Raw genomic sequence first — 22,543 nt, forward strand, 5'->3', positions numbered from 1 at the left:
ATATTCTTTAAGCTTTCTCTCTCTCTCTCTCTCTCTCTCTCTCTCTCTCTCTCTCTCTCTCTCTCTCTCTCTCTCCACATACAATATTATTCTTTAAGCTCTCTCTCCCTCTCTGTAGTCCACATACAATATTATTTTTTAATCTCTCTCTCTCTCTTAATGCAGAGCAACCACGACTTCGACCACGAGTCACTATCTGTTAAATCTGACAGCTAAGAAAACATATCGCGGTAGAATCTTCCTTTCCCATTATTTTCTGAATAAGAATTAGAATGAGGTGATCTCGATAAGGGGGGCCCTTAGAAAGATTGGTTTGGTTTTTCTCATCCCAAACCTTTCTCTTATTATTATTCAAATACCTTTAATCCTTAGTTTAGTGAATTCCCTTTGTCTCTTTATAGCCGTGATCATTCTAAATCGTAGTTTATGTTATCCTATTTGATTATTACGTGTTTAAAGCCATGAGGCAAAAATCTTCTTTAATGTTACTGGCAGTCACATATTTATGTCTTACGGATTAGCAATTCTAATTTCACGAGGCAGTATGTTGGGGGAAAAAACTTCATGGCTACGTTTTTATCAGTTACTTTTCCAATACTGGGTGATCACTTAGCGAGTTACATCCCTTATTTTTCACGCTACGGTCATCAGCTCTTATCTTTCGCATATTCGACTTACGAGTGACATTCCCGTTTCTTTCTCGTTGCAGGCGATAAAATGGCAGCAATACAGAGGCGGAAGGCCGCAGCCGGCGCAAGTTCTTTGTTCCCGCTGTGCAATTTGTGGATAAGTTCGATTCTAGCGCTGGGCTTCCTCGGCCTCAGATGATATGCTTGGCCGATTACGCCAGCGATTCCTTACTAGCGGAGGGCTGAAGGCCTCTCTCTTCAGAGCGGGAATCTGCTGAAGTGGCTTGTGAACAGTTTCTGTCACGCTGCCGCAACACAGTGATTTCTGAAGACTTATCACACGCTGACTTTTGGATAGAAAAGAAGAAGAATTCTATTTTAAATGAAGACTTGTGTTTGGTCTATAAATACAAGCATTTTCTATTTATGTATAAAGAGTAATCTCGAAATAGATGAAATCTGTTGGTGGGTGAACTAGAAGGAAAGAGACACAGGCAGAACTAAGAGCTGACATTCTCTCAATCGACAGCCACGCACAGTAGTACTGTCAGTTCTTTCACTGCATATTGACGGTTGACAGTTCTAACGTTTCCATCCAATTTCGTTATAAGATATGTTGCTACATTAGGCGAAGGATGAGTCGCCTCTTCCGACGGAGAAAAAAAAAAAAACGTAATGTGCTCGAGTTTCCAAAGATATGTTTTTAGGAAATGTGATAAAGAATACAGACCTCTCCGTGAACAGAGATATTCTGTAGGTGGAAAATGGTGTATGAAGACATGGTGTGTACCTCCGAATTAAATGTGGTCAAAGTGACAGTCTCCGGACAGGCAGCTGTGCTGTGTATCAATGTGACTGTCTTCAGCGAACTGGAGACTTCGTCGTTCCAGAAAACGTGTTGTGAGTGAGGAATGTATTAATGTCACTGAAAACTACATTGCAATGTAGAGCAGTCCTTTATCAATAGACAGTTATTTTTTTTTATCTGTACGAAAGTTGTAAACTTCATGTCTGTAATACATTCCACAATTGTAAATAGGCAACTGGGAATATACTTTCTAAAATGGAAGGCAGAGGATGTAAACGAATAAGTAAATAAAAAACTATATATATATATCTATATCTATATATATATACAGGTATATATATATATATATATTATTATATGTATATATGTATATATATATGTGTATGTGTATATATATAAATATATATATGTATATGTATATATATAGGTATATATGTATATTATATGTACATATGTATACACATATGTATGTATATATATAAATATATATATTATATACATATATATATATATATAATATATATATATATATATATACATATATACATATGTATATACATCATGTATTACGTAAAAAGAGATGTTTGACTATATACAAATGTATGTTTCTTTGAATTTTCATTTTTAGCTTTCTTCTTCTGTCGAAGCGGAGAAAAACTGATACAGAGGACTTTCTTTTGGGTTAACGTTGGTCGACACACAACGTAAAATTCTAATGAGCACAACAACATCTTTGTATTCCTTAAGCACAGAAACTTTATTGAGATGTGTGATGACTGATTCCACGGAAAGACTGGTCCTGCGGTATACAGCGCATGTGGTATATCTACATATTTATGTGAGAAGATGTATAGAGAGAGAGAGAGAGTTTGGACATTCGCGATAGAAAAATCGTCATAATCGATTCAGTACTGACGTTTTTCATTCAGTTTTTATTCTTATGAGGAATAAATAAAGAGAATTATACACGTGCAAATAAAGACTAGGTGAATTAAGTAAATGGAATTTATTTAAGTTAAAATAAAGTCATCAAGACTAACAAACAACAATTACTTAGCGAAAAAAGATAAAAATGAAATTAGATATAAATAAGAATAATAAGGAAATAAGGCTATTTCAAGAAATGGTTTAATTGTTGGAGCAATTCTACGAAAGTCTAAATGTTACTGCATAACTTGTTTACAAACACACACACACACACACATATATATATATATATATATATATATATATATATATATATATATATATATATATATATATATATATATATAAGTATATGAAGGCATACCAATGGTCTAAAATTGATATTGGCCACACATGAATATTCAACAATGATTTGTGTATTCTTTCCTGTTTTAAATTATTCATTACAAATGATAAACATCTATAGAAAAAATATTCTCTATATATATATATATATATATATATATATATATATATATATATATATATATATATATATATATATAAGTACATATTCATATATATATACATACATATATATGCATATATATAAATATATATACATATATATATATATATATATATATATATATATATATATTCATATGGACGAAAAAGCTTTCAGAGGTACCAAATAGATCACAAAACTGCTGCCTCTCATAAACTTTTTTTTTTTTTAATGATTTTTGCTAAAGACTGAATTTCATACTAACATCAGAAAATTGTAAGAACATCCATAGTGAGAAGTAATATAATCAGGAAAGAACCGCGCCGTTCCTTCAATGAGCAGGGTGGTACCGTTAATACAAATCTTGACTACAAACCGTTAAGCAGTCACAGTCTCTACCACGAAAAAAGAGCAACCCGTAACGATAGTCCCCAGACTTACAGAGCGAATTATTTTTGGTACAAAAGCTAAGCAAAGCAGATGTTTGATTCTTCCCTCGAATAGTATTTTAAACGATCGCTTCTCTCCTTTGTAGCAAATCAAGAGAGAAAAAGAAAATGACCTTATTGTCTCCCACATTTCTCTATCGAGAAATGGCAGTTATCTACTCTTACGTAATGTCAGTCATTGTCTGATCATGTAAATAAAAAAAAAAGAATACTGATATTTTCCTTAATATAAAAGATATGTATGTGTTAACATGAAATGTTGTCGAATGTAATATCCAGTTCTGTTAATGTTTAGTCAGGTTGTCGGTTTCTTGGCATTGCCTAAATGTTTATCATTATTTTTTTTTTTCTGATGCCCTTCGGATATACCCACTACCCTTAGAGCGTGTGAAGACATGTGAGGACTTTTTGTATTTCTCCTTTTTGTAGAAAGGATTGCCCTTGGATGGCCAACATAGGACGGGCAACGATCGCGTCAATTGTGAGGTGGCCCTTTGTGGGGGGTCAGTGACTTCGAACATCAGTGTGTGTGTGTTGTGGAGGGGAGGAATGTGCTTCGTGAGACGCACGATAATGATCATGCGAACTCCGGGCTAAACACCCGAAAGGCGTCGAAAACAAACAAAGTCTGAAGGAAAGGAAATGAAATCATAAAGAGTGAGATCACTCACCAGATCTCTCTCCTGGTCGCTGTTACAATCCCCAGTAATAATTGTCTGCACGTGTGTTTCGTTTCCTCCCCAACAGGTACAGTAATAATACAGGAAGAACTAGTCTTACTCTCTAGTCAGTTATATTTATTATTATATATTCCAATACCTTTATTGTCGCTAACGTTTCTTTTCAGCTATAGCGCCCTTCGAGGACCTTCCCAGTTTTTGATGCTCATCTTTCCTTCTCATCTGGTCTAAGACAATGTATGTTTTACATTAAAATGTATATCGTATAAGTTGGTGTTCTTATCCTGCCTTGTGCCTGACTGCTTTTGTTGCGCAAATGTCTTTCGTCATCATCACTAATTACAAACATCCAAATTGTCCTGAAATTGTTATCGGCAGATAAAGCTATAATGGCAGTGAGTTTTCAATGAATGTCTTGCATCTATTAGAATTTTCTTGGTCATAAAACCTTCAATTCTTTATATTATTATAGTACAAAGGACCATTACCTTACTAAACAAATCTAGAAGAAAGAAAACTCGCAAGAATATTTAAGACATTACCAGATTACGTTTTAAACGCATCAGTTATGATAGATATGAGCTAATAGCTACATAAAGAAAGTACAACGAAAACTGTTTCTGTCTGTGAAGAATTTATGTATTAATCATACCAAAACTTATACACAACTCTATACATGATATTGCAGTGCGGGCTTGATCACGAAGCCAAACCCAAAAACAGTTCATTAGATGTAATCTAATGAACCTTAAACCTCGCAGTCATATTTTTTGGCAGAAATGAAAGCTAAGATTTAATAACATTACCTTACTGACGTGCATCATATTACTTCTTAACCGAGGTAAAGCAAAGAAGCGAGGAAATTCACGATGATGGAATGAAGCGGAATCGTGGCAGGCTAACGATGAAATAACGACTTCAAATTCCTTCCTTTCCGGATTATTAATTTCAGTTCCTCGTTGGGGGAGTCGGTAGAGTTGTCGGCTAGCACTCGCTAGGCCCGAGTTCGAGTCTCCGGCCGGCTAATGAAGAATTAGAGGAATTTATTTCTGGTGGTAGAAATTCATTTCTCGGTATAATGTGGTTCGGATTCCACAATAAGCTGCAGGTCCCGTTGCTAGGTAACCAATTGGTTCTTAGCCACGTAAAATAAGTCTAATCCTTCGGGCCAGCCCTAGGAGAGCTGTTAATAAGCTCAGTGGTCTGGTTAAACTAAGGTATACTTAACTTAAGAGGAAACGTTTCCGTCTACGGACGAAATCGTACCAAGTAAATGTTGTCAATAGTTCAGTCACATTAAGCAATTTCAAAGCCTGGTAATTTTACTCCTACATATCGAGGACGGTTGAGCCGAAGGTTGAAAAAATTGACAGAAATCGTAATGGGCATCTGGGAAAATTAATGGGGCTCAAAGGCCGGAAAGTGTGCGCGAGAGTGAAATGTATTTGCTTACAATGAAGAACATTAAGAGTTGAACAAGTGAGGGAACCGAGGCCTGCTTAAATTCGTTGACACTTCAGACTTTACTTCAGCTTCCCTGTGCTTGCAATACACACACACACACACACACACACACACACACACACATATATATATATATATATATATATATATATATATATATATATATGTGTGTGTGTGTATATATATATATAATATATATATATATATATATATATATATATATATATATATATATATATATATAATATAGATGTGTGTTTGCTGTGCATGTGTGTGTTTAGTCAAGCTCGTTTTAATATAACTGGCAATTAAAGGAGAGAATAAGATCCGGTCCTCAAGCAGTCTGAACCCACAAGCACATAGCATGACTTGCCGCGTCACGTCATGCCACGTATATACCTACTGTTGGTCTCGAGCACATTTCACAGAAAGCCCTCTCGCATGCCATTAGATATATGACACTGTAAATCACTTTGTCACGTGACATGCATGAATGTTAATGTAATGGGCAATTAAATGAAAGAATAAGTTTCAGCTCTCAAGCTATTGGAACCTTCAAGCACTAGCATTACCGACCAAGTCTCGGTAGAAATATTTCTTTTATTGTTTTCACTCAATGCCACGCAAGGGCATGCCTCAACCACACTTGTCGTTAAATGTTCTCTCCCACGCCAGTATATTTGACATTTGAAATGACGTTTTGACGAGATATCAATGAATATTAATACAACTGTCTAATAAATGAAGGAATAAGTTTCTGCTATCAAACATTTTCATACTGCATGTACGCAGCATACCGATTACTACGCAGCAGAAAACTTTTTCTTCCGCTCGGAAGTCAGCGCCTAGCATGTGCACACCCACTATGCACTAATCCACACTCTATTCTGTTCAGATAATATGAGAACTCAATAGCTAATTTCATAACCTAAGGTGTCATAATTCCTGATAATGTAATTAACAATATCAAGAACCTAAGATTGCATATTTGACTCCATTATTCAGAGTGGGTGCAAGAGATGGCAATTGAATGGAGTAGGCCATTAAGAAATTTCTTTGTGGGAAAGAACGTACATTACGTTTTTAATGGAACTTACTGGTTACTATCGCTTATACATATGTTCTACCATTTTTTGAAGAAAAGGTAAGCCATTGGCTTAGTAGGCATCACAGGAATGAAAAGACCAGGGATTCCAGAATAGCTGAATTCCTACAAAACAGTAAGTCGTGAGAAGAAGAGATTAGACCAGGGTGTTAAACTCTAACTTAGAATATGCACCTTACAAACTACTTGCATTTTATACGTTAGAAATATTCACACAATTCACTCTCTAAAATGTCCTAGTCAGTTTCGGGCCTCGAAAGATATATATATAAGCCATGCTGTTAAATGAGCATCGTATCTGGAAGTGAACAATCATTCCAGTCTGCCTAGATAATTACCGGGGAGGAAAGGGATTCCTCATTCACAGTACAAACACTGACACACATGACTGACAACGAACATACAGACCGAAAGAAGTGGATATCACGCACTAATAGAAACAATTCTTGTCGAGTTAATTTTCTGTAAAAATATTCTTGAGGTTCAACGACTTTTCCGCGTACCATTTGTGAAAAGCTTTTATGCATGTACAGTGCTGATAAGAAGTGGGATAAAATGGATCACCTGTGACAGAAGGCACTTGTACAGTGATAGCAATTCCCGTTTGAATAGGAAGGATTCGATTGCCTGGCTTTTCAGCTGAGAGCAGAAAGCTGAATGTATCTGTGCTTTGTGCGCTCGTTCTAAAAATGGAGAACTATGGATTTTCTAATGGTATATATTTGATGAGTGTGATGAATCTGACTTTCAATTCCACTGGAAGTGCTTGGTTAACTTACTGTACAACAACCCCCAATATCTAACGGTCAAGTTTCATTCACAGCTGGAATGCCGATTTTATTTTTTTTTTTTTTTACTGTTTTGGAGAATAAATAGAAATGAATAATATATATATATATATATATATATATATATATATATATATATACCTATATATACACACATATATATACTATATATATATATATATATATATATATATATATATATATATATATATATACATACACATACACACACATAAACAACACACACACACATATATATGCATATATATATATATATATATATATATATATATATATATATATATATATATATATATATATATATGTATGTATATAAACTAACCTAACCAACTGAAATTTATACCCTGGGTCCTAAATGACTAAGGAAGGAGGTGGGGGGGGGGGGTTGACTTCTCACTGGGTTCCCCCATCGCTCCATTAGACATGAGGTTTTGTAATATGTAAACCCTTTGTTTTTGACAATGATGAATACAAATTCGTCAGAATCGCATCAGAAACTATCAGAAATAATTAAAATATGCTGTATAGCGTATAATTTTGTATGACACTCAGTCACGGCCCCTGAAACCCTCAGCCGCGGTCCATGAAACTTTCAGCCGCGGCCTGGCGGTGGCCTGTGTTGTTGGCACCTATAACGGTGCCAGACGCACGATCATGGCTAACTTTAACCTTAAATCAAATAAAAACTACTGAGGCTAGAGGGCTTCAATTAGCTATGTTTGATGATTGGAGAGTGGATGAACAAGATAACAATTTGCAGCCCTCTAGTCTCAGTGGTTTTTAAGATCTGAGGGCGGACAGAGAAAGTGTGCGGACGGATATAAACACCTTAATAGTTTTCATTTACAGAAAACTAAAACCTACCCATTTCATGACAACGAACAGGCTACGTCCTTTCCTATCTACGGGAAAAAATAGTAACAAATTTTCACAACCTTCAACAATGAATAAATTTTTCAAAATAAAATAAATGAAAAAAAAATTACGCAAAACGCTACGTTCGTAATTATGCAGTGACGTCACGGGAAGACGGGGGCAATCACTGAATAAGGAGCGCAATGTAAACAATGTAAATATAATAAAACAATAACCGATCGTATCTTCCATGTTAGTGTAATTTTCGACTACTCTCGCGCAAGGGTGAAATGTCTTAAAGTCTACTGGTAAACATATGGTAATATATACCATTGCCCATCTAATTTACCATAATTAATTAGATAAAAAAACAAAATATATAAATATATATATATATATATATATATATATATATATATATATATATATATATATACATATACATATACATATATACATACAGTACACACACACTTATATATACAGTACATATCTTCTTATATATAAAAGTGAATGATTGTAACTTTGTTTGTATGTATGTTTGTAACTTTGTGCGCTCATAAAAATCCGAACCGCTTGACTGATCTGGGCAAAATCTGGCACGAGGCCGACATTGGTCCCAACTTAGATAACAGGGTAGGTTTCAAACCCTAACCCCCTCCCTTCCTCTTCCCCAACCCCCTTCCCCTTTATAACTTATGTGGTAAATAAACTCTATGGGTTTAGCATACCTCATTTCATGTACTTGACACCATAGAAATATATTATTGAAAATGCTTTTCAGTCACCACAGTAATACCTGGATGAAAGAGACAAAGCACAGTGACGTCCGAGTAAAAGGGACAGTCACCACAGTAATAACTAGATAAAAGGTACAGTCACCACATTAATACCTGGATAAAGGGGCAGACATCATAGCAATACCGGATAAAAGGGACAGACAGCACAGTAATACCTGGATAAAAGGGACAGTCACCGCAGTAATACACATAAAGGGACAGCCACAACAGTAATACCTGGAAAGAGAGGAGAGACAGCACAGTAATAACTGGATAAAAGGGACAGTCAACACAGAAATATCTAGATAAAAGGAACATTTACCACAGCAATACCTGGATAAAAGGGACGTCACCACAGTAATATCTGGATAAAAGGGACGGAGCACAGTAACACCAGATTAAAGGGACAGACACTAAAGTAATGCCTGGATAAAAGGGACAGTCACCACAGTAACACCTGGATAAAAGGGACAGACAACACAGTAATACCTGGATGAAAGGGACAGACAACACAGTAATACCTGGTTAAAGGTGACAGTTAGAACAGTAACATGTGGATAAAAGGGACAGACAGCACAATAATACCTGGATAAAAGGGACATACACTATAATGCCTGGATAAAAGGGACAGTCACCACAGTAATATCTGGATAAAAGGGAGAATCGCCACAGTAATACCTGTATAAAAGGGACACACAGAACAGTAATACCTGCATAAAAGGGACAGACAGTACAGTAATAACTGATTAAAGGGGACAGACAGTACAGTAATAACTGATTAAAGGGGACAGACAGCAGAGGTAATATCTGCATAAAGGAAACATTCTCCACAGTAATACCTGGATAAAAGCGACAGACAAATACAGTAATACTTGTTTAAAGGTGTATGCAGTACAGTAATAAATGGATAAAAGGGACAGTCACCACACTAATACCTGGATAAAAGGAACAGTCACAGCAGTAATGCCAGGATAAAAGAGACACAGAACAATAATACCTGGATAAAAGGGACAGTCACCACAGTAATTTCTGCATGAAAGGGACAGTCATCACAGTAATACCTGGATAAATCAGACAGTCACCACAGTAATTTCTGGAAAAAAGGGACAGTCTTCACAGTAATACCTGGATAAAAGGGACAGACAACACAGTAATACCTGGATAAAAGGGACAGACAGCGCAGTAATACCTGGATAAATGGGACAGTCACCACAGTAATACCTGGATAAACTGGACAGACGGCACAGTAATACCAGGATAAAAGGGACAGATAGAACAGTAATATCTAGATAAACGGAACAGTCACCACAGTTATGCCTGTCAGTTTACACACGACTGTTCAAAGGGTGAACTTTTGCATGAAAAAAGTAGAACTGTCAGTCGGACCATCAACGCAAACCCGCCCCCTCTTCCTTCTTCCTCCCTTTCCCCTTCCACCTCCCCCTTCCTCTTCCCTTCCCTCCTTTTCCTTTTCCCTCCTCCTACACATAGACTGTCATTCAGAGTTTTCCCATGCAGCACCCTGTTGGTCAGGTAAAATATATACATATATATGTGTGCATGTATATTTTTTAATACTTTAAATTTTTACAATATAGGAATATAGAGTAACAATGCAGTAGACCAAGCAGAACTGAAAGAACAACATGCTATTATTTCAAAATATCAACATTTTCTTTTTGAATTTCTAGACTCAATTACATTTACTTCTCATCTAATTTCTAACTCTTTTGAAATGGAGGAGTTTTATTAACACTGAATTGATCTTTTGCAAAGTATGTCATTTCTCTTACGAGTGACCACTTGTTTTATTGCTCTTAGAGATTGGCATTGCAGTGTCTTTTGCCAAAAGTATTTAGAATATTTTTATGCTTGATGAGCTATATCTTTATTTATGAAATCACTTTTTTGACATTAATTCCAGGTTACGGAATGGCTAAGAAATTCATGAATAATAGTCACCATTATGCCACGAAAAACCGATTTGGAATCCTTCATATTAATTCTTCAATCATATTCATGAATCACTCAATCTATGATGCTTCTCACAAACAGAACTAGAAGACAATTTTCTACTGTTTACAATTTGAAAATCGTTGATTACAGTAGTCTTAGTTCTGGATACTACTGTTGTTTTCCCATAAAAACTATTGTCACATGAAGACAATTCATTCTTGATAAATCATATACATTTCAAAGCAGGGAAAATTTAATCTACAATATTGGTGTGTGCTCAATGTAATTCTGTCCGTGTACGTATGGTTAAGGAGCAATTAAGACGTCACCTTTTTATATATTTTTATATTCCAATTATGGTCAGTAACTTATATTATGCAAAGGGAAAGTTCACTTTCGCCATTACTGATATTAATGGCGGTAATTTCCTGTCCACGCATGAAGCCAGGCGCGTATAAAACTTTTCAAGTTCGTTAATAATACCTAAGTGGTAAGTATTCACAACTTTTACACTTAAGTAGGAATATATGCCAAAGGAACTTAACAATGCATAAACGATTTATGTCTTTATTATAACATGCAAGAGGGGATTTACCGGGCAGATTAAAATTAAGAGAATATATCATTTTTCGTTATATGGTCATCTTGATAATTTTACTGGTCGTGTCTGTAATACGTTCCTGCAGACATGAGTTAATAATAATAATAATAATAATAATAATAATAATAATAATAATAATAATAATAATAATAATAATAATAATAATAATAAACCTGAATCAAATAAAATACATCAAAGGACGAGTTAATAATGTTGGTCCGTAATGCATGAAAATAGGATATCTGAGAAATATAGAAAACTAAATGCATTATTCATATAATTCAAAAACTCTCTTTTCTTTGTTGAACAGTTTGTTTTAAAACAATGAAAGATAAATCATGAGGAATATTAGAGAGGAAGGTATCTTCTGACCTCACCTCAAGCGGCAGGAGAAAATATTTATGTATTACTAAGAAGAAAATATTCTAAACGAATTTCGCCAAGAAAAGTGAATTGATAAGGAAGGGATATTAATATCATTTCAGTTATCCTGACCTCAAGCGCCAGGAACTCGTGCATGAAGAAAAAGAGACTGGAAGGAAAGATTTCACTTTAACGGTAGGCAGGATTTTGTCTTCAGAATTTGGGCTGGTTTAAGTTGAATTCTTCATGGAGCGTTGCCAGTAGGAGTGCATGTCGATTCAAATATCAAATGCTTTGGTCTGAACCCATTTATTTTGTCCCAGGGGCTATGGAATCCGGATACAATCTCCGAATCTTTATGAAAGTTGCTGTTAATAATAATGTTAAAACTCCTCTGGGATTAGTTGCATGTTAGTTGATGCCTACTTAATAATTGCCTGTTTTGTATACTTCTTTATTCATAAACATATAGATTAATGTGCTTTTTTTTTAGTTATATACATAAAGAAGGGCAAGTTTTTTTCCCCTTTTTCAGGTATGATTTTTGTGACCAATGTACTCTTACTGCAGTTTTGATGTTGAAAAAAACATGCTCTGAAGAACGGCAATAAACAATACTCTTAGAGACGTTATAAATGTATGTATTTGATTTTGGCTACGGAAAACTGAGATTATATTTTCTGTTTTTATGACCAGTTACAATAACTCTCCCAGTGAGGTATAAAAGAATTTTTTTTTGGCTATTTAGATAAGACAAAGGTTAGAAATCTTTAATTTTTTTTCTTACTCCAATCCCTTCCCGGAAGCAAATTCCTGATATGTATGCTAGTATTGCACCAGCCCAGGTTTTTTTTGGCCATGCCCCCTAGGTTAGGTTGAATATTAGAATTTTCATGGTAATTTGAGTGTGGAAAACATAGAGATTATTTTCAAGAAAATTCTATGGTTAGTTTTTAAGATATGGAGTCCCGATTTTTTCAGGGAAAGGACCCAGTACTCGGTTACATCTCGGGAAAATGCAGCCCGGGGTTACCCATAAACCTATTGTTTTATTGACAAGAACGCCTTTTGTGAATGAATTTCATTAAATGATTATTATACTTAAAGAAAAATTAGCGTCTGACATGAATGAATGAATTTATTTCATTTGCAAGATGCAATTTATAGTATCACGAAAATTGAGCGAATAAATGGGATAAAGGTAAAATGAGTTACTGCCAAGTTCTGCAATTCCTTTGATTTCCATTGTTTAACAATGAAAAAATTTTATAATATCACGAAAATTGAGCGAATGAATGGGATAAAGATAAAATCAGCTACCGCCAAGTTCTGCAATTCCTTTGATTTCCATTCTTTAACACCGAAAAAAAAAAAAAAAAATTCATATCACCTGTGATTTCGTTTTTTCAGCGTTATATGATTCGATGGTAATGATATATGAGTCATGAATGGAATTCTTTTCAATAACTTAAAATCTTTATTTAGCGCGCTGCAGCAACCAGTCATAAAAAATGATGGTCTATAAATAAGCCAATTGCCGACAGATGCAAACATTATTCGAGGTATATTAGCACATTCCCCTTTTCACGAAAATGACTGCAATACGTACGACTTCTATAATCAATGATCTAACTGTCAGTAATAAAGTTTGAATGAAATGGGTGCGACACTAATCTTTTTGCTTTGTTCAGTTTTGCTTTGCGAAAGACTTGCTTCAAGATACCCATCTACTGGCCAGAACTGGAACTTTCTTCGCGGCTTCGTTTTCAAACTTCTGGACTTCAAGAGGAAGTCTGACCTCTTCTATCAACTGCAAGTCCAGCTGATTTTCTTCCTCTTTCTTTCATGTTTTCTCCAGATCTGGGAAATATCAAGGCATTACGCTTTCTGTTCTGTTATCATCTGGATAAAAAAATGATTACCTTTAGAAGATACATTGCAATTAAATGACCTTTCGGAATGCAGTGTCTAGGCCAGGGAATGTTTAGCAAGTCAAAGCAAAATGAGAGAGAGAGAGAGAGAGAGAGAGAGAGAGAGAGAGAGAGAGAGAGAGAGAGAGAGAGACTCAATATGTGCCATGGTAATGAAAGCTTGGCAATGTCTTTCGAACTAGCAAGCATACGAGTAGAAGCATGAAACCGATTGCACCAACCTTGCCCCTTATGCGACAGTCACAGATAAACCCTGAGAATTAAAAAAAAAAAAAATCAAGGTTGGTTTCTTGGGGAATACGCCTTACCTCTGCTGACCGAGGGCATGGGGGCTAGCCTGCCAACCTCATCCCGAAAGAATGAATTAGAAACCTTTTGGCTGATACTCTCTGGAGTCACCCCATTCTAAGAGTCCGTTGTTCCTAGCTGGAAATTCATTGTATACAATCTCTTTGTTTTATTTTTATCGTTTTTAATATTTTTTTACTATTCTCAATATTATTACTATCATTACCATTATTATGAATAATAATATTTTTCCTACTTCTTCAGCAGCTGTGTGGATATTGCCGATTATAATTTTTTATCAGTTATTTCATGTATCTGGATCGTGTGCATTGCCTCTGCTTTGTATATTCTATGTATGTGGCCTTGAGCTGATATTAAAGTTTATTATTATTATTATTATTATTAAAAAGGATGGCTGTACTATGCGAATTTATCTTATACAGTGTCTTTTCTATTTTCCTTATGATTCGCTTTTCGGGCTCAGCGATGTTATTCAGCAACTGTCCGATATTCATATTGGAAAAAGGATAGTGTGTGGAATGCGGGAAGTGTTTTATTGAAATATTCAATCAGAAATCCTTCGTCGTCTGGATTCAGGTTCTATTTCAGGTACCGTCGACATGTTTCGACCAGTTCGTTGGTCATCCTCTGGACGTGGTTGAAGATCTGGAGAAACAAGGTGCTCGGGTCGGTATTTATAGGGGGGTCTTGATCGGTGCTGAATTATGATTGGCTGCCCAGGGCACGTCATCTCGGGAGGAGCCTTCTCTCCCATGTTGATGTTAGGGGCTCGTCTTGGGTCTACTCCCTTCATATTATTGTTAATATTATAAACGTCCCCGAGACAGGACGTGCAGCTAGCATCTTCATCCGAAACATATTTTCAAGAAAGGCCAGCATCCTTTGGAGACACTATATAAATTATATGTATATATTGTATATATATATATACATATATATATATATATACATATATATATATAAATATATATGTATATATATATATATATATATATATATATATATATATATATAAGAAAAATCCTAGAAGGAAAGAGAACAATGAGCACTGCAAGGTCTTTCGACTTCTTGTCCTTTACTTAGCAAAGGACAAGAAGTCGGAAGGGCTTGCAATACTCCATTGTTCCTGTTTCTTCATGTGAGTTTGTCTTTATTTATATATTCATCACGTTCCATATTTTCATGAGTCAGTTATACATACATACATACATACATACATACATACATACATACACACACACACATACATATATATATATATATATATATATATATATATATATATACATATATATATATATATATATATATATATATATATATATATATATATATATATATATATATATATATATATATATATATATATATATATATGTGTGTGTGTGTTTTGTTTGTCCGGACCAACTGCACGAAGTCAGTTGCAAGCTTGTCAAATATGCAACATTTCATAAGGAATTTGGTGTCAAGATCTTAATGGTTTTCGTACCTTATGTTTATCCATGAATATTGAAATCGGACGACCGTGACCGTTGACTTCATAACTTCTGGGCTAAAAGGGCGTAAGTTAACGATTTATATTCAAGAGAACCCGAGACGAGAAAAACAAAAAAAGACAGAGAAGGAAAGGGTAAAAGCATAAAACAATAAATGGTAAGTGTTGACAAACCGAACGAGATCAAGATTGAAAGTGCGTGAAAAATCGAATGATAAAGTATGCATGGGAAAAAATTAATATATAAGACTAAACTAAATTTGCATACGAAAAACAGAACTAACAATTAAGAACAATAAAGTAATAAACAAATACCATGAAAGTAAAAGTGCAAGAGACCGTGAAAAATGAGACGTGACAGTGAAGAATAAGACAAACTAAATATAAAAAAAAAAAAATTTTATTAACGTTAACAGAATATCATACAGCAGAGGAAAGAGAGCGGGTTTATGTTTGTTTGCAAATATACAGTCGGCTGTATTTATGAAAAAAAGGCACCTTACCCCAAAAGTATTGCTACAAAAGTTTTTTCAATGTTTATTGTAGTATCAGGTGTGCTTAATAACATATCAAAAGTCTACCACAATCTGACCATGCAAAAGGTCTGATTTTCAAGATGACGTCTACCAGCCCCAAAATCGCCAAAATACCCATTATTCCTTTATTATCCATCCTAGAGGAGTAATTTTGCTGTCTAATCCTATGTTTTGGTGGTCTGGGAATCCATTTTGCTTGTTAGAACTGTGTATTATGATAACATATTTGTGAAATTTAAGATACAATTTGCTTTTGTGACTTTTTATCAACATTGTTTACCGACTTTATTTATAAATGATCTTTAGCGCCATGCAGGAATTCAGTGACCTAAACTACACAAGTGAACAACATCGAGAATCAACAGAAGCAAGAATAAAACGAGATCACTCAGACCTGAAAACGATAAAGGAAAAACTTTCAGCAGATGAATCCACTATTAAACTTGGGCAAGGCTGAACTGTTGATCCTGCTTTGTTGTTTCAAAGGTTTCTGGTTCTGTCAAAAACCCGAGAACTTTCACTGGAAGATGTTATGAATTATGAGCTCAGCCCATTCCATAAAGCTCTATTTGAAGACAGAAAATTTTCGTAAAGCTGGCAAGCCCCAACTAGCTCATGCAATAGCTGAATATTCAAGCAAGGAGTCAAAGGAAGCTGTTGTGGATTTTATTCCACCTACCGAACTTTATGTACTTGATGGTGGCTTACAGATCCATCGCTTGACATGGAAAAAGGGTGACAATTATGGTGCTATTGCACAATAATGTATGCTGACTTTACCATACGCCATCATAGAAAAGCAACTGTAGCTTTTGATGGCTATAGTGGTCCTTCCGTTAAAGACAATACACATCAGCGACGGGGAAGAAGACCCACCCGACCATCAACTTCAATGCGGATACTGCATTTGATGGAAAATAGGACGACTTCCTTACCAGATCTTGCAACAAACAAAGCCTAATTGATCTTGTGACTGAAGAACTACGGAAGAAGGGCTGTTCTGTAATTAATGCAGTAGGAGATGCAGACTTGGATATTGTCAAGGCTAAAACGAGGCATCACGATGTCAGGCCACAGCCTTGATAGGGGAGGATACAGACCGACTCAACCTTCTCCTCTATTATGCTCAGGTAAGCAGTAAGGACCTCTACTTTCGTTCTGACAAGTCCACAGTTCCTAAGGTGTATAATATTAGTAAAACGAAACAAGTCCTCGGTAGTGAAATGTGTTCTCAGTTGCTCTTTATCCACGCATTCACAGGATGTGATAAACATCCCGCGTTTTCAGTGTTGGTAAAAAAATCAGCGTTTCAGAAACTTGTGAATGGCAGATCAACCATTCAGACATGTGCAAAGGCATTTCTGCTCCAAAATCAAGCTAACAGTGTCATAGAGGACCTTGGGAGCAAGGCAATGGCAGTTCTGTTTGGTGGCAAGAGTACTGATTCATTTTCATCTTTGTGGTACAATGTTTTGATAAAAAAAATTGTCTCTGCCAAGTCATTTGTTACCCCAGAACGCCTCCCACCCACCAAGTCCTCGACAAAATATCATAGCTTTAGAGTGTATTACCAAATCATGGTGTGGACTGGAAACGACAGTGACATGAATGTAGTGGATTGGGGATGGAAACTGGAGGGCAATCAGTTTGTGCCTGTTATGAGGACGAAAACTGCTGCACCATAAAGCCTCCTTCAGATGGTCCACTGTAATTGCAAGACTGCCTGTCAAACGCATTTCAGTTGCAAAGACTATGAACTACTATGCACACCTGCTTGTGAACACTGTCAGGTTGAAAACTGTGAGAATCCACACAGTCAAGCTTTACCGGAAGAGGAAAACGACAATGAATATTTGTAAACCTGGTTTTTCAGAAATTTATAATACAGGATTTATGATACCATTTTAACAGTAATCACTACACTAAGTTTGGTGGCCTTATCGTGAAAAATCTAATAACTTCAATATACTGTTAGTCACATAAGTTGGTTGGAGTTCCAGATTCCCAAAAAAGGATTTAAGACACCAAATTTACGTGAGTAAAGTAAATTGAAATGAGTAATAGGGATTTTCATTATTTGGCAGCTGTTTTGCTCCTCCATCATTGATTTTGTATGTATATACATAATCACTCAGTTTACTGTAAGTCAGATAAGTTAACTGGATTGCCATATCCCCAAAACACGGGTTTAGACATCAAGTTTACTTCTGTAATATGAGCTGAAATGAGTAATGATGATTTTTTGTAGTTTGGCAGCCATATTGGTCCTCCATCTTAGATTTTATAAATAGGCAATCATTGTAATATACTGTGATCGAAATAAATTTATTGGATTCCTAGTTTCCCAAAACACGGGTTTAGACAGTAAATTTACCTGTATAAAATGAATTAAAATAAATAATTATTTTTTCTTGTTTGGCAGCCATACTGATCCTCCATATAAAATTTTGTATACTGTATATGTAATTAGACCTACTTCAACACACTGAAATTCAGATATGCTCTTTGGATTCCCTACATCTCCAAACCAGGTGTTTAGACACTAAATTTACTTGTATAAAATTAATTAGAATGAATAATGGAGATTTTCATAGTCTGGCAGCCATATTGGTTTGCCATATTGAATTTTGTGAGTATATAATCACTTCAATATCATGCAGATATGCTAACTGGGCTTCCAGATCCTCAAAATAAGGTGTTAGGAACAGCATTACTACTCTAGTTTTAATAATGAAGAGTGACGGGCATTTTAAGGATTTAGGGGCTATTATAGACACAGTCTTGGAAATCAGACCTTTTACATGGTCAGATTGTGGTAGACCTTTGATATGTTATTAAGCACACCTGATACTACAAAAAACAGTTGAGAAACCTGATGTAGCAATTTTTTTGGAGGTTAAACCTTATTTTCAGCCGGCTAATAAGAGAAGAGTAGGCCTACATGACACCGAGAGTCTTTCAAAAGGTTCCAACTCTCCCCGTCCTTGCACTGTCAGTGTTATGGTGGTTACTGCAGTACCATCAGATGTCCGATATTTTTAGTTTTCTGTAAAAGAAAACTATTGGGATGGCTATTTGTCCGTCTATCCGCCCTCAGATCTTAAAAACTACCAAGGCTAGAGGGCTGCATATTGGTAAGTTGATCATCCACCCTCTAATCATCAAACGTACCAAATTGCAGCCCTCTAGCCTCAGTAGTTTTCATTTTATTTAAAGTCAAAGTTAACCATGGGTCGTGCGTCTGGCAGCGCTTTCCGAGGCGTGCGACGCAGCCTCACTCTACCGCATCTGGGGAGCAACTGAAGCGCTACCGGTCGTGGCTGATAGTTTTATAGAGCATTATACGTCGTACAGAAAACTCGATTGCGCAGAAGAAACTTCGGCGCATTTTTTACTTGTTATTTAAAACTCGACTTTCCTTCGCTACCTCCTCTGGGATTTTCTATCCAGCCATCATGCTATAATACTTCTCCCTTCCCTTAGTTCACCGGCACCTCCCTCTAGCCCAGTTATCATCGCGATCATTATCGCAAGGAAAAGAAAAAGAATACGGTAAATTTATCACATGTGGCCGATGTTGCTAACTCAGTCTTTTGTCAGTTTCTCTAAATCACATCACAAAATGGAAACTGTGAAAGAAGCTGCATTTGTCGTAGGACGGACTGCCATCTTGATTAGGAAGTCAGGTTAAGAAATTTGTTGGTTGATAGGGATGGAATCATAAGTCATGCATGAAAGCGAAATAACTTGAAACTGTAAAAAGATTACACAAGGGAAAACACATTAACAGTCTATAATGATGAGGAAAAATAAATTTAAAACTACAAGAATTACAGGGAAAACACTATTTTAAAAATTACTTCCAAGAGAAGTAAAACTTAAAACTTTAATTTATTTCCGGGTTCTTATCTGATATACTTGAATTATCTAATTTAATCCATGCCTCAGATCAGCATGTCCCTGTGCCTCACAAACACAGATTACATATATATATATATATATATATATATATATATATATATATATATATATATATATATATATATATATATAATGTATGTATGTATGTATGTATGTATGTATGTATGTATGTATGTATGTATGTATATATAAATATATATATATATATATATATATATATATATATATATATATATATATAAAATATATATATATCTGTGTGTGTGTGAGGCAGTACTCTAAATAATATACTTGACCAAACAAATTTCGAAATCTAAGAATATTAGGTACAAAAAAAAAGAGTGTGACATAAAGAAACCTTTCTTTCCGAGACTGACATCCCCGCAAAAAAAAACTTTTCTTCTGTAGCAAGAATTTCTCTTTTCACTGAAGAAGAAGAAGTCGTTGTTGCCTCTCGGTGACGTAAACGGGGTCCAGTGAAATGATATTTGCATGTAACACCGCCTGCGCTTTAAAGCTGAGAGTACAAGAGCCCCCGAAGACAACTGTGTGGATGATGCATGGTTATGGGCTTAATGGTGCCTATCTCGAAAACTAATGGGGGAATCAATTTAATTTATACTAAAAAGAGGAATAAAACTTTATCTTCTTGCATAGATGAGGTGTGAAAAGCGAGGTCGTTGCATAAAGTTCAGGAGAGTGGCGGCCTTGCCTCCAACATTTACTCGTTTTAAGGAATATAAAGATATTTTGGTAAGGGTTTTGTCATATGATATAACTAATTTAAGGATGATAAACGCATGATACAGTACTTCCTTGAAGAATGTGTCAAGGAACTGCACGATACAAAAGATAAAGGAGAGAGAGATTAACTTGAAATTATGGACATTAACGACTGAACTCTTCAGAACATTCTTTTTAAACCAGAATTAGGGTTTAGCTAGCGTTTAAAGTGAAAAAATTCCAATATTCACTATTCAATAAAAGTAAGGCTAAAATCTAAGTGCAGTGAAAATTGTTTAAATACTATTTTGTCACTGATGAATTAATCCGGAATTTCTGTTTTGATATAACTACGATACGTTAAACAGTCTCCCTTAACACGAAGTGCTTCCAGAAAACTAAAACATTATGATGGGTTGATTGTTGAATTGTTGATAAACCCTCATCGCTGAAAACTGCAACACTAGCCCCTCCGTAAGATGGTTTATCAATGAGACGTCGAAACCCCTTGGTCACACAGCGTCAGTCAATCATCTGTCTTGTGCTGAGGCTGAAACTCACGCTTCATGGGAATCAAGGCTCTCCTTTCTGACACCTGTTTCAAGCCACCTGTCCAGTGCTTGATGAGACTTCCTCTCTTGCCCCCTCCCAGCTACTCTTTATTATGCATTCTTTTCATAGTCTGAACCGTCGTCCCTTACCCTGCGAGCTTCCCACATGATTGTTTCATGCATAAAACCTGACCCGTTCATTGCACACTTTGTCAAAAATGGCACAATTCTTCTACCACCTGTCTTAATATTACGATAAAAATTTTTGTTTTTAAAAGAAAACATATTTCATGATTTCATTAATTTATTATTTTGAAATGAAAAATATCAATTTTTCATAAGTAAAATGAAAAGTAGGAAGCTGCGCCCTCCAAAAAAAAGTGGTTTAAAAAATATTTTGATTATTTAAATGAAAAGATATTTCATTATTCATAAGTAAAAGGGAGAGTATAAAGCTGCACGTTGCAAAAAATTAGTAACACTATTTATATATATATTTTCCCTATTGCTTTTTATGCTAATTATTTCAGTAATACTATTTTGAAGTGACTGCGGAACATTAAACTTTTTCCCCAAAACATGGAATGGCTCAAAAGAGAGAGAGAGAGAGAGAGAGAGAGAGAGAGAGAGAGAGAGAGAGAGAGAGAGAATATTATAACAGCAACTGCCACAATCATAACGTAATTGCTGAATTGTGAATAAACCTTTTGTGCTGAAAAGTTTAACATTAACCACCTCATACTCCTAGACGGGTGGCTTATCAATGGGGCATCGAAAGCTTCTTAAACACACTCTGCCATTCACTTCTGACTTGGGCACAAGCTCAATTCTCCTGGTTCTTAAAGGCCTTCCTTTCCGACACCTATTGTGCGCCATCTGTCCACTACTTTTCTAAAGTTTCCCCTCTTTCTCCCTCCTAACGCTTTTGTATAATGTATTCCTTTCTAACGTTCTGCAAAATTATTTCATAAAGCAACACCTGACTTACTCATCTGGCACTCCTTTTCCACACCCACATTATTCTTCTCCCTCCAGTTCTTTTCTCATCCGTCTTATTATCACAATAAAATTACTACTATAAACATTCCCTGGTATGCTGAGTAATGTTGTGTCCTTAATCTTTCCCTCAACCAGACATACCTTACAAACCCTGGTCAGCCATTCA

General features: G+C 35.5%; 1 protein-coding gene across 3 annotated transcripts in view; it reads left to right on the forward strand.

The window, feature by feature from the left end:
* LOC136835683 (opioid-binding protein/cell adhesion molecule-like) overlaps positions 1 to 1,300 on the forward strand; it is a 192,845-nt gene extending 191,545 nt beyond the window's left edge. For 2 of the 3 annotated variants that reach the window (XM_067099535.1, XM_067099536.1), the window contains one exon: positions 710 to 974. In XM_067099535.1, coding sequence (XP_066955636.1) covers positions 710 to 828 — 119 coding nt within the window. In that variant the 3' untranslated portion in view covers positions 829 to 974. Of the gene's footprint in view, positions 1 to 709 lie in introns of all 3 variants that reach the window. The other variant, XM_067099534.1, reaches the window with a different exon arrangement.
* The last annotated feature ends 21,243 nt before the right edge of the window (positions 1,301 to 22,543 follow it).

The sequence above is a fragment of the Macrobrachium rosenbergii genome, chromosome 55 (genome assembly GCF_040412425.1).
Source record: "Macrobrachium rosenbergii isolate ZJJX-2024 chromosome 55, ASM4041242v1, whole genome shotgun sequence".
Classification (NCBI taxonomy): domain Eukaryota; kingdom Metazoa; phylum Arthropoda; class Malacostraca; order Decapoda; family Palaemonidae; genus Macrobrachium; species Macrobrachium rosenbergii.